The sequence below is a fragment of the Neomonachus schauinslandi genome, chromosome 5 (genome assembly GCF_002201575.2).
Source record: "Neomonachus schauinslandi chromosome 5, ASM220157v2, whole genome shotgun sequence".
Classification (NCBI taxonomy): Eukaryota; Metazoa; Chordata; class Mammalia; order Carnivora; family Phocidae; genus Neomonachus; species Neomonachus schauinslandi.
Genome location: NC_058407.1, coordinates 102,754,850 through 102,768,263, shown reverse-complemented (window position 1 = coordinate 102,768,263; position 13,414 = coordinate 102,754,850). Strand labels below are relative to the sequence as shown.

At 46.6% G+C, this 13,414-nt stretch overlaps 1 protein-coding gene across 12 annotated transcripts in view; it reads right to left on the bottom strand.

Moving 5' to 3' along the window:
- CACNA1C (calcium voltage-gated channel subunit alpha1 C) overlaps positions 1 to 13,414 on the bottom strand; it is a 643,199-nt gene that overhangs the window by 104,174 nt on the left and 525,611 nt on the right. For 5 of the 12 annotated variants that reach the window (XM_021690729.1, XM_021690719.2, XM_021690727.1 and 2 more), the window contains exons 19-21: positions 8,458 to 8,590; positions 5,742 to 5,871; positions 4,466 to 4,525 (exon numbers count right to left, since the gene is read on the bottom strand). In XM_021690729.1, the coding sequence (XP_021546404.1) occupies positions 4,466 to 4,525; positions 5,742 to 5,871; positions 8,458 to 8,590 (323 nt within the window). Of the gene's footprint in view, positions 1 to 4,262; positions 4,323 to 4,465; positions 4,526 to 5,741; positions 5,872 to 8,457; positions 8,591 to 13,414 lie in introns of all 12 variants that reach the window. The other 7 variants (XM_021690726.2, XM_021690722.2, XM_021690728.1 and 4 more) reach the window with 2 other exon arrangements.

Below are 13,414 nucleotides of genomic sequence, written 5' to 3'. Positions count from 1 at the left end.
ATCCCTCTCTCATTTTCCACCACTGTTCCTCATCACATGTCTGTGGCTCTGGCCCTGAGGGGCCCTTTGCTGATACTGCCCAGACCAGTTTTCACTTGGATGCAAACTTTCCAACCTCCTGTTCAAATTCTATCAACCCCCAGGGCCAGCTTCAGACATTAAGCATCTGGGGAAAGGTGGGGCATGCCCAGTGGGGTGACCAACTGTCCTGGTTTTCCCAGGATTTTCCTGGTTTAGCACTGAAAGTCCTGTGTCCCACCCAGGCAACTCTTCAGGCTCAGGCAAACTGGGACAGCTGGTCACCCCAGTGCCCATTGAGAAGTTTTATTAATAACTTTGGCAATTAGCATCCCTCCACTTCCTAAGCTTAATTAGTGTTTATGATCTATGCCACATATTCTAAACTCAGTTCTATTATTTTGCTTCTAGACTGATATTCTTTGAGGCCAGAGCTGTGTGTTCAGAGGGACAATGTGGTACCATGGTTAAGAGCATAGGTCTGGAGCCAGGATGCCTGAGTTTGAATCCCAACCCTGTCATATTTTATTTGTATGGCCTGGAACAAGTTACTTAACTTCTCTGAGTCTCAGTTTCCTCATCTGAGAAATGAGGGTCATGATAATATCTCCCCTATAGGGTTGTAGGCATCAAATGAGTTATTACAGGTAAAATACTTACACTACCCTGCAAATACTAAGCTTCATGTAAGTGTTAGCTGTCACTATAGAGAACTGAACATAGGGTCAGATAGATTGGATTTGAATTCTGGATTCTTCCTATATAAGGATGTCCAGTTTCCTCATCTACAAAGCGGGCATACTATTCCCTGTCTTTGTGAGGCACGCACAGAAAGACAACGTGAAGGCCCTTTGAAGACTAAAATGGGAGCACATGGGATGGTGATTATTTTTACAGGACTTGGCTATTATTACCTCTCTCTGAGCTCAGTATAAAGCCACTGTAGACACTCAAACAACCTTTCCAATTCTGTTGACTTGAATTAAGAGGTAACAGATTTCCAGGTTAAGGGTTGTGAAAGGCCATGGGCAGTGAAGCATCAGCCAAAGGGAACAATTTGGAGCTATTGGCTGGGAGACTGAGAGTGGCTCCCTGGTCATCTGGGGTCCAGTTTATCTCTTTGGAATCAGAGCGTGCCCAGGGCAGCATGTCCGCAGAGCAATTCAAAAGCAAACACAGGGGAAACTGGCAAAAATAGTTCTCGCAACCTAATTCTTTCCATTTATCTCTTGCTGCAGGGGGTCACAGGGGACTGACACACCTGTGTCCTGCAACAGTTTCTAGAAGTGGGTATATTATATAAAAGGCTGCAGGGGAATATAGTTGGAGATTTCTCTTGAAGGCCCGCCATCTGGAGGGGCTTGCTGTCCTGTATCTGGTGAAGATCTAGGACCCCAGAGACTAGACTTGGGTGGTTCCTACAGTTCACTTAACCGAAGAACCCCTGCACCTGTAGAAGGCCAAGCACCTTCCCCAGCCATCTCACATTCAGTCTCAGAAAAGGCGCTGAGTCTGACCCCACCTCACTCCTGGTTTGGACACCGTGAGGACACTACGGAGCACCACAGAGCCCTCCACAGCAGGAGCACTCCTTGAATAGGTGCACTAGTGGGTCTCACTCTGCCAACGTCTGTCCTATGACTTTGGGATCCTATTTGTCAGGGGACCTAGAATGAGACCAGCACTCTAGAAAGTGTGTGTGTGTGTGTGTGGGGTGGACACACATGCCCAGGCAGGGCTAGAGGAAGAGTGGTCAGGGGAGAAAGGGCAAGTGGATACTGAAAAATTGGAGCATTTATTTGAAAATTATCCTAGGCATTTAAGACAACAGAAGAGGCCAGGTTCAGGTACCCAGTGCAAAGTGTCCTTCCTTTACCCCGTTTGGCTGATGGCCACCCACTCATTTCCTGCTTCCCAAAAGTTCTACGCCATTGCATAAGCAAAGCCTATTACTGGGGTATTTTCAGGATGAGGGAAAAAAAAGGTAGGCATGAGATCACTGACTCTCTGAGCTGGTAGGGCAGGAAAACCCCTCTGTCCAGCCACAGGTGGCCACTGCCTCCCCAGGCAGCCCTTCTAGTTACTAGATGCATCTTGTAACTGTACTCACTGGGCCTGGGTCACCTCCTCCCTCCTCTATGTGACAGTCCTTTGCAGTATGCAGGCCAACTGTCATGGTCCTACAAGCCCTTTCTTTTTAAGGCCAAACGTCCCCAAGTCTTTCAAGTGTTCTTGAAATGAAATGCCCCTTGGAGGATGGGACCATCATTGTCTGTGCCATGGCCAGAAGCTGAGCCTTTGGGAAAGACAGAGGGACCCAGTGGAAGGAGGTGCAGGGAAGTGGAGTGGGGACTGGGGTTTTTATTTAGAAGCACACTGAGCCACAAAGGGAGTAGAAGAGGGTGAGGGTGAAGGGAAGGAAGGCTCTTGCCATGACAATGCTGGCAAAGAGACCTTTCACTTCTGCTCATGGCAACCTTGAAGGAAAGACAGCACTGCTGAAATCCACATGGGAAGCTCTGTGGAGCAGTCCTGAGAACTGAGACTCAGAGCTTTTCTTGTCTCGGGAAAGAGGTTTGGGGATTTGAGTGCCTCCGTGAGTCTGAAGTCCAGGATAACTCAGCTCACCATGGAAAGGGGTTTTACAGAGTATATCTTCATGTAGTCGGGCAGCTCTTGGCTCCCTCTTCCACTGCCAGGAATCAGGGCCTGGTCAGATCCACTGCCCTTGAGCAGAAGAGAAAACCCAGGGAACACCCTTGGTCACTGGAACCAGGGACAGAAATTGGGGGTCTGGACAGCTCAGCTTTCTGGGGATAAAGACACAAGAGAGGCACCCCAAACTGCTCCACTCAACTTCTGTTAGAACTGTCACATACATTAAAGGGTTGGGACTTGACTTGGGAGTTGCATTAAGAAAGGAAGGGTCTGTCTGCCGGCTGGCTGTGGTACATGGTCAAGCATGGAGAGTGGCTTGCATCAGCCCCATGAAGGGGGAAAAGGGAGCCTGGACTCCTTGAAAGGAGTCCTAGGTGAGTCTCCCAGGAAGAAGACACCAAGCTGAGGCATATGCTTTAGAGCATATAGCCCTTCTGTTCAGGGTAATGGTAAAATCCATTCTGTTGTTGTGAGAAGAGAGCAAGTGCTGAAATGCACTTTTCCTGCGTCTCAGAGATCACACCCTGAGTCTTAGGTGGAATGGCTTGGCGATGCATTGTTTTAGAGGCTGAGAACTATACTGGAAAAACATAGAAATCATAATAAAATAAATATGAACATTAATTATAAATTAGTATAAGTAATAAAACAAAACTTAGAAAACAATCTCTCTCATCCCAATGCTTTCAGAGGTGGGCTCCGCTGATTGGGTAATTCTGTAGCAGTTCCTCCATCAGGGCCACCAGCACCTGGGGCCACCAGCCCCAGGTGGGGCCAGGCCTGTGTGCTCTCAGGACTGGGGTTTGGGACCTGAGTGCTCCAGCTTCTTTCAGCTCACTCCCCTGTACTTAGCTCTCCAGTATGATTCTCCCTCCTCCACGCCTTAGGGCAAGGGGCATCATAACAAAGCTTCTCAGCAGGAAACCGAGGATTCAGAAGTAATCTACAGTCATCTGTTGAAAGCCCTCATTGGCAGGCTGGTCCCAAATCTTGCATTAGGCCCATGATTACTATCACGCAGGCTCAACTCCAGTCTAGCTCTGGTGCCTGCCCCTAGTACTGAGGAAAGTGTTGTGGAAGGTGTTGACAACGGCTGTCCAAAGGAGGTCGACCAAGTGGCTTTCCATGCCCCATGAGTGTTTCCACTCTTGGAGTTTGCATAGTATCTCTTCTGGGCAGGAGGAGGGAAGGGAGCTCTGAGCAGGGGTCAGTCATCAATTACCCAGAGATGGGGTATGTGGGTGTGTGTGTGGCGGGGGGGGGGGGGCACTGCGGACTGGCACAGTGCCAGAGCTGATAACAGGACAGCATCAGTGTTGACACTGTGAGCACATGCCCCTTCCAGACTGAGAGGAAGCACAGCACAGCAGGCCGGGCGGCGGGGGGGGGGGGGGTGGTGGTGGTGGTGGTGGTTCTTCAGGCTTCTGAGCCGGAGCAAAATGCATAGCATAAAGTGAGGGGCACTAATTCTTCCAATCTCAGGCTTGAGAGTAAAAAAGAGTGAGTGAAGGAAACAAGAGAGAAAAGAGACAGGCAGACAGAGCAGAGATAGAGAAAGAGACAGTGCATTGCTCAGATTGTATTACCTTAAGGATAATTTCTAATGTAAAGATACTAGTGAAGACATAGTCTGCATTGCCTAGGATCTGAAAAATAAGCACAATTGGATTAGTGGCTCTGAGAGTGAACTCGACACCAACAGAAGCATGTGTGTTAGCAACAGACAGCAGCAGAGAGCTAGTGCCGGCTCCTGGAGGAAGGGAAGAGGAGAGAGAGGTTGGGACTTTACCTTCAGGGCAATTTCAATGGTGAAAATGGTAGTGAAAACAATGTCAAAATAAAACAGAATCTGCAAAACAAAAAGAAACAGGGTGGGGATGGGGTGGGAAGGGAGAGAAGCAGGCTGGAAGGAGAAGTCAGCTCCAGAACCACACTACATGTCACCTGAGATTTTCCACGTGGAGACAGATGGAAGCAAGTTAGGAGATGAGTAGCATATACACAGCATTGGATCCTGAAGCGGGGTTGGCCTCAGGCAGCTTAGTGGCTCCAGATGAAGTCCCCAGACATGTGAAGGGGGCTTCCAAGGCAGGACTCAGTGGGTCCTGGGTCTGGGCAGCATTTGGTTGGATGTTTTTCTCATTAATCCAATTTACTTACAAACCCCAATCAGACCATTGGGATGCGTGTCAAAAGGACAGAGTGGGGTTTGCTTTTTATTGCAGGAAAATGCAAAATGCTTAGCTCACATTGGTGTGACTCAGCTAGCTTCTCATGTTGGTGGAAATCCTGGTGTTGTGTTCTTTGGGGCATGGGAGGGAGTATCCTCCAGGTGAGGACTGCCCAGGCTTGGGACAGGCTGCATGGTTTCATCCTCTATTATATTTCAGGTGATGGATCAGAGCTAGGGCCAACACCTTTCTAAGAAAACTCTGGACCAAGCAGGCTGCAGGACCACCAAATCGTTTGGCATGGGTATGGCTTTAGGTTGGTGGACTCCTCTCTTCATGCCTACCTGGTTGGAATTTGACAAAGTTTTGAGGCTTTGAGATATAACAATTCTTACTCTAGCCTTTAATGTTGTTCACCAGAGCCTTGGCTGGGTCTCCAAATTTAGTTTTCTACTCTACACAAGGTCATTGAAGCTCTCCTTTATATAAGGTCAGCCTCACCATTGGCACCTGTTTGACAATGCTCCCCTCATCTTCCCAGTGATTGGGACTGGTCAGAGTTTATTAGGAGCAAGGCAGGAAGTCAGTGGCTACTTTTTCTTTCTTTCTTTCTTTCTTTCTTCTTTTTTTTTTTTTACTAAGTATGCAAGGAACCAGAGCCTTCAGGGAAACATCCACAGGGCAATGAGAGTCCTGAACTTTGCCAATCAGGCCAGCCTGAAGCATTTGGGTACATGTTCTCTTATTTGTTTCGGATGGTTTCTACCAAAACCCTAATCTCTTAAAGAAAGTTTATTGTGCATCTGATTATAATATTTGGAATTGGGCTCCTGATTGAGGGCCCAGTCCCATTCCTGGGAGGAAGGGGTGCAGGGGACAAAAGGGAATGCATACATGGTTCCTGAAGGAGGTGTGCTGGACGGGGTCCTCAGCTGCCAGGGAAATGCTGCTGAGCAGAATGAAGAAGAGGATCAGGTTGGTGAAGATCGTGTCATTGACGATGCGGTGACACTGGAGGCGAAATCTGTGTGGGGAGGAGAGAAGGACAGAAGCACGTCAGGTAGGCAAGGGAAGCAGCTCCCAGGTCCCTGGAGCTCGACACTCCTTCACTCAACTTGTGAAAGGTGCTTGTTCGTTTGGGGGTGGGCTCTTCAACTGAGGTCTTACGGCTGCTGGGTAATGACAACCACATCCCACCCCACCCCCCTCCGTGCCACCACTGTGAGGCACATCTGCACAGAATTTTGCACTTTCACAGGCAGTTAGCTTTTGACATTTTGGAGGGTTACATCTGAGACCTTTGGGAATCCCCAAATTTTCATATACTTCTGTGATATTAACAGCTGGCTCTTTGGGGGGGACTTCTTTTTCCCATCATTAAAAAATCATTTCATAAGAGCTTCATATATTTATGTATAGGGAATGACAGAGCTACCCAGAGACGTGGATGGTGAGAGGCCAGCTCAGCTTACACTCTGGCTAGGCAATTGGCTCCTGTGTAATAGCTTCAAGGCATGCAATTAAATTCCACACCTCAGCATAATTACAAGGAACTACACGCATGGACCTCTGGGCACTCATTGACGGTGTCACAATTGCTAGATCCTTGAATGCCAAGTGTGTCTTATATAGTATCTCATACTGGCAGCCTAGGAATGGGATATGGGTGTTAGTATCTTCATTTTATAGATAAAAACACTGAAACCCGAGAAGGAGAGCCGGCCCAGAAAGACAGCTTGTAAAGTGTTGTGTGTGCTTGGCTGGGGGTGGGGGGGGTGGGGGGGTGGTTAGGACTTGAATCCAGTTTCAGACTTCTGCTCGCAGCATTGTGATTGACTAAATGCTCTGAGAGACCCTAGTGCTGCAGAAGCAGCAAATCCTGGAAAGGACAAACCCTTTGAGACAATTCTGGCTTCATTAGAGTTAAGAGGTCTGCAATGATTATCCCTTTCAAACAAATAAACAAACCCACTGAGCCAGGGTCTGTGTGATAGGTAGCCAGGAAGGGCAGAGTTGCCTGAGGATAGACGCCAGTGGTAGCCCTGCTATCAGGAAACTGCATTTCAAGCCAGACTCGAGGTGGGGCACAGAAGCTTGGGACTCTCAGGCTGAGCCAACACGCTTAAGAAGCATCTGGAAGAAAGCTTCCCAATCTTAATTTAGGTCCACAGGGATCTCACCAACTAAGATAATGTATTGAGGTCATAATCAAAGATTAAGCACACAAGAGGATGAGCCGCTAAGATGGGAAATCAGAAGAAACTACAAACAAGTGATTTAGAACCCCCTCCCAAAGACTGTGTATACTGGACACATCAGATAGAGAATGTAGAACAACTATATTTCGAATATTTCACAGAATAAAGGACTTGAGCACAAAGATGATGAATCAACAAGGGAAGTATTAGATATAGACAGATGGATCTGGAAAAATCAATCAGCAAATGGAATTGTTTGAAATGAAAAAAGAATTAAGTTGATTTAAAAATTGGTTTAAACAGTAACATAGACAAAGTTGAAAAGAGAATGAAGAAATTGGAAGCTATATCTGAAGAAATTACCCTGAATACGAAAAGAGAGATAAAGAGGTAAAAGATTTGCAAGACACAGTAAGAGATAGGAGGACAGAATGAGAAGGTCTAACCTATGTCTAATTGGAGTGCCAGAAGAAAAGAATAGAGAGAAAGAGATTATGGCTGCAACTTTTCAAGACTTAGAAATTCTTATTCTAATTTTTAATGTTGTTCAAGAACTGGAGAAAAATACAAATCCACAACATCCCAGGCAGGATAAATGGAAAGAAATCCATATTTAGATACATGGTAGTAAATCCAAACAATATCAAGGCAACAGAAGATGTTCAGAGCAGCTAGAGATAAAAAGCAGATTACCTACAAAGGAATGAGAGTAGGAATGATACACTATAATAATATGTTTAACACACTGTGAGACAAATTCTATTGACCTAAAATTGTATACATAGCAAAACTATTTTCCAAGAACGAGAAATGAAAACAGAGATAAACAGAGGCCAAATAACTTTACTGTAAAGGAATACTAGGGGCTTCTAAAAAAATGTGCTTAGGAAGAAAGAAAATGATTGCAGAAGGAGGGACTCAGATGCATGAAAAAATGGTGAACAAGTAAAATGGCAAGTTGTATGTACATCCAAATCTACATTGTCTATAGAATGATAATGATAATGATGATAATGTCTAACTTGTTAAGTTAAAAATAGTTAGGACTAAAAATACTAAGCAACAACATATAAGTTAGGAGGGCTGAGAGGAGTTAAAGTAGTATAAGTTCCTTCTATTTTGCAGGAGGAGGTCTAGGATACTGCTTTATTTTAGACTTCGTTAAGTTAAATAGACTTAGTAAATTACCAAAGGTAATCACCAAAAGACTAGAAATAGAGTTTACATGTGTCAAAAAAATGGAGGGAAAAACAGACACAGGTCTCCTGATTTGGAATCCAGGGTACTGTTTACACAAGTTGTGGGGGGTTGGCAGAGTCCCAGGCTCCACTAGAGGTCGGAGGATGCTGGCATCTGCTGCGCATGTGGCTTGGAGAGAGCAGAGTCCCACCTTCCCCACCATTCTCGCACACCTGTTGTTGGGGCTGAAGATGAAAAACGCACTGGCTTCTGGCATGGGCACTGCCTTTTCCTTAAGGTGCAGCTCAGAGAGTGGTCGTGGGCGGGGGCCCACAGGCATCTCAGGCTCCTCCTCATCCTCTTCTCCTGTAGGAAAAAAAGCACCGTTCTAAATAACTCCACTACTCCCACGAGGTTTTACCACTATGCTGCCTTCTTCCAGATACTTTCCTACCGCCCAAAATCAAGACATCATTTGCGTCTCTGAAAATGAGAGGTATCAACTGAGACACTCAGCTCTCTCCCTGTGAGTGCTGGAATCTTTGTTAGAGAGACTTTTCTGGCAGCACACAAGGGGGGTTGTAAGTAGGGTGACTAGTCAATCCCAGTTTGCCAAGAACTGTCCTGGTTTCTAAACTGAGATTCCCACATCCCAGGAGGCTCCTCAGTCCCATGTGGATTTGGATGGTTGGTTATCCTAGTTGTAAGGCACTAGGAAAGGTGATCAGGTAAGACTAGGGCATTGCCAGGTGTCTTTTCCATCTAGGCTGCAGGTAGGGGCATGGGTACAGCTCAGTTGACTTGCAAGCAACCCCATCCTTGAAGGTTCTAGGAGTTTAAAATTAACACTCCCATTCCTGAAAAATACCAAAAACTCATGTGCTGTAGGGATAAAAGGGCAACGATGCTGACCACAACAAGCACTTCATTCAAAAGTCTAGACATTAGCACCAGTTAAAGAAGCCCCTTTGTTCTCCAGGCTAGTGGCCACATTCACTGTGGACCAAAAGGAAATGGCTTACTTTGCTTGCGAGGTCATTACCCATGGTAGGAAACGACTACATATCCTGTTCTGATCAAATGTATTTAAAAATGTTTAGAAGGGGAATGGGAGTAAGAGCATGGGTTCTCCAGCCAATGCCTTGACCCAAATCTTGGCTCTGTTTCTTTTTGGCATTTAGTCTCTCTGTGTCTCAGTTTCCCCATTTGTAAATGGGATAATAGTACATACCTACGTCAGAGTGGTGCCTGGCACATGCAAGTGCCATATAAACGTTAGCTGTTGTTACGATCTCTACCCACAGGAAAGACTCATAGCCTATAAGGTAGTGCTTAACATCTTTCTCAGTCTGACCTCTGCCTGCTCTTATTCCCTGACAGACTTTCCACTCACATCAGCCTGTTTTCTGAAGGCTCATGGTAGTGGGTTGAATCATGTCCCCCACAAACTCATGCCTAGCCAGAACCTCAGAATGTGACCTTACTCTGGAAACAGTGTCTTTGCAGATGTAGAGTCATGATGAAGTCATATTGGAGTAGGGTGGGCCCTAAATCCAAGGACTGCTGTCCTTATAAGGAGACACAGAGACACATATGTGAAGACAGAGGCAGACGGGAGTGATGAGGCTGACAGGCAAGGAGCGCCAAGGACAGCTGGCCATCAGCAGAGATGGGGAAGAGGCGAGAGAGGATCCTCCCTGGAACCTTGAGACGGGGGATGGTCCTGCCAACACCTGAGTTCAGACTTGTAGGCTCCAGAACCGTGAGAAAATAAATGTTTGCTGTTTAAAGCCACCAAGTTCATGGTTATTTGTTATGAGAGCCCCAGGAAATGAATACACTCGCCATGTGCTTTCTCCTTTCCCTCCCTCACTCCGTCTCCTTATTTGAACTGCTCTCATCTCCCTCTCTGCAGAGCTAGAAGGACTCCCATGTCAGACAGTATCATTCACATGGCTCTCATGAGTACCTGAGCTCTCCAGAATGACCTTCCTGTGATTCCAGAGCCCTGTCGGCCTCCTGCATTCACTTGGCACCTAGGACAAAATAGCTCGAATGCCTGATTTTACATGTATCTATCTGTTCCATCTCTGAGAGAGACACTATAGAGAGAGACACTATGCCCAGCACGTAGTTGCCCTTAGTTTTTGATGATGATTACACGTTCACACTAACATTTGCTTTATAAGGAAGAGGACTTTGTAAAAGAAGGTCAGGTGGAGACTCAGCTGTTGGAAAGATAGTTATGAGAAGTTTATCTTATGGACCAGCCATGTCTCTGCATGCTCTCTCTTCTTCTGGTTAAAATGAAGCCAGGTGGTGCAGAGAAAAAAAAAATGCTTGGCACAGAAGGTGGTTCTTTATCAAGCAAGAAGCATTTAGGGCCCCAAGGTTTTTTTGGAGAACCAGCAGAATATAGGCATAAATCAGTTTTTTTTCCCCTGGAGTAATTAGAGCTGACCAACAAAGCAATTAATATTTTTAGCAGAAGAGAGCTGTGAGATGAAAAATTGTGTACAGGCCAAGGGTTGGAGCCTTCTAACCAAAACTTGGTAGGTAGAAGAAAGGCAGAGTCTCCTAGTAAAACAAAATAAATAAAACTGGAGTTGGCCTAAATCGAAATCTTTACAAATGAAATTTCACTGAGAAGGCTCTTAAATTCCTGCCCAACTTGTTTGTATTCTTTTCAGGTTTGCTCTAAATGACCCAACAATTTCTTATTCATGATAATTTGGTAATAGGTAATTTAATGCTTACTTTAATCATTCGTGTTTATAGAAAAACATATTTCCTAACTTTGTGGTTTTCCGAGTTCCTGGCGAAGAGTTTTTTCATGCTCTTTCATCTACAATAGCCTGCCTCGCTGTTTTGAAGCTCTACCCTGATTTCCATTGCTAGGGAGAAGCAAGTCAGTCGGTTCAGACACAGAGCAGCTGAATTCCACGCATAATGTTTAAGAGGAAACCACTTCTAAAGGACAAACCCAAATTTGTAAAAGGCCAGAAATCTGACAGCTGTGATGCTTTGCATGTATTATGGATAAGGAGCGAGGTTGGCAGAGTAGGAAAAGTCAGGTAAAGTTCTGTTTATGGGGTTGGCAACAGAACTACCTACACTCCCGCTCCCAGATGCCAGTGGACTCCCTTGGGGATCTTTATTTTCTCATCTCCGTTCTCAGAGGTGTGGAGAAGCGCACTGTGGACTTGCTTTCCAGATGGCAGGTGCCAGTGCTCAAAGGTAAAACTCCGGGGTAGCTGAATGCCCGACACTTGATCCTTGGTGATCCTTGCCCCCACCCCATTTGATACTCATTTTCACCTCTGTGATTTTGCTCATGGCCAATTCAGATAAAAATATTATTTCTAACATTTAGTGCCTACAGCATACTGAACACAAAGCTGTGGTTCTTGCCCTCAAGGGACTTACAGTTTTTAGTGTGACCCCAGAGTTCACTGGCATGATTGGCAAGGCCACGCCCCCCTGGAAGCGAGCTGTGTGGGTGGTGTCCAGAAACAGAAGGCTGAGGATGCACCTGCTTCTGCATCGGGCATGTTCTCTGCTGGCTCAGCTCCAAAACCTCATCTCCTCCCATTGCTCATTTTCTCTCTCTGACTTCTAGGCCACTAGCAAGTCCTGCAAAATGCACCCCAAGTTCCGCCACTTCTCCGTATCTCCAGCATCATCGTTCTGGCCCAAGCGGCCACCGCCTCTCACGGGACCACTACTTAACGTCCTCACTGCCTCCAGTTTTACTCTTGACCATCTACTGCCCTGTTTCCATGCAGCACAGTTTGCTAAAGGTAATTCAGATACCAGATCTTATCTTCCTCTGCCTGAGAACCTCCGGTGAGTCTTCAACTATCCGAACCTTTCAGGTGGCCTCAGAGGCCCTGCCCCACCGGTTCCTGCCTAGTCCCTGTCTCACCCACTACCTTTCCCCTTTGTTCTCTTTGCTCCATGCACATTGGCCTCTTCGGATTCCTCCACAGACCAGTCTGCCCAAGAGATTCTGCATTTGCTAGCCCTCCATCTAGAAAGAGTTTTCCTCTGATTTCCATATGTCTAGTTCCTCTGCCTCATTCAGGTTTCAGCCTGAATGCCACCTCCTTCAAGAGGCCTTCACCGACCACACAGCCAAAGCAGCCCCATGCCACCGAGGAACTTGCTCACATAGTCCTTGGCTTCATTATATCCTTGCTGCTCACTGCTACCTGACGTTACCTTTTCAGTTGGCCTCTTTTCTTGCTCACTGTCTGTCTCCCACTGAAATGTAAGCTCCAGGAGAGCAGTGACCTTGCCTGTCTTGCCTACAGGTATATCCCTGGGGCCTGCCACAGTGCCTGGCACACAATAGGTGTTTCACTAGTAGTTATTTTTTTTCAATTAACATATAATGCATTATTTGTTTCAGGGGTACAGGTCTGTGATTCATCAGTCTTACACAATTCATAGCGCTTACCATAGCACATACCCTTCCCAATGCCCATCACCCAGCCACCCCATTCTCCCACCCTCATTAGTAGTTATTAAGTGAATGAATACCTCCACGGTTTCTTCCAGATCCCTGTCTACGACAATAGTATGGTCCTGAAATAACTTCTGTTCTCTCCCACTCCCCAGATGCCAAGCCCAGCCCAGCCTACTCTTCTCCGCAAAGGCTGGCTTTCTCTCCCCCCACTCCCCACCCCACGGCTCTGCTCCTGCTCAAACCCCTTACAGCAGTTGGAACCTCCCCACAGCACTCAGTGCTGTCCTATGCATTCTCTGGTGTCATTCACTTTCTTTTTCAAGTGTCCTTGTTAATTTTAAGTCCTCAGTGACTCTTATCATCTGTATGTTCCCTCTAATAAATGAATCCATTAAATAAAAGCACAATCTTGGCACCCTTCCTAGGTGAGTAGATATTTCTAAAATTTAGTGTATACTAAGCTGGGAGGCTCCAACCAACTGTTGAGCTTTGGGGATTCAACGGGGAGGGAAGGATTGATACGCCACGGCTGGCTGGTTGGCACTTTGTGCCAATCAGAAAACTGCCCCTCCACTGGGGGTTCCTGTGAGGTCAGAGGCCCTGGCTAGGGGGGCGCAGGCTGGAGCCCTGCCCCACTCAGCCGCTTCGGCACACACCTTTGGGTGCAACCTGGACAAGCAAGCACAGCAACCTGGGCCGGGGGTGGAGGGTCACGGGCATAG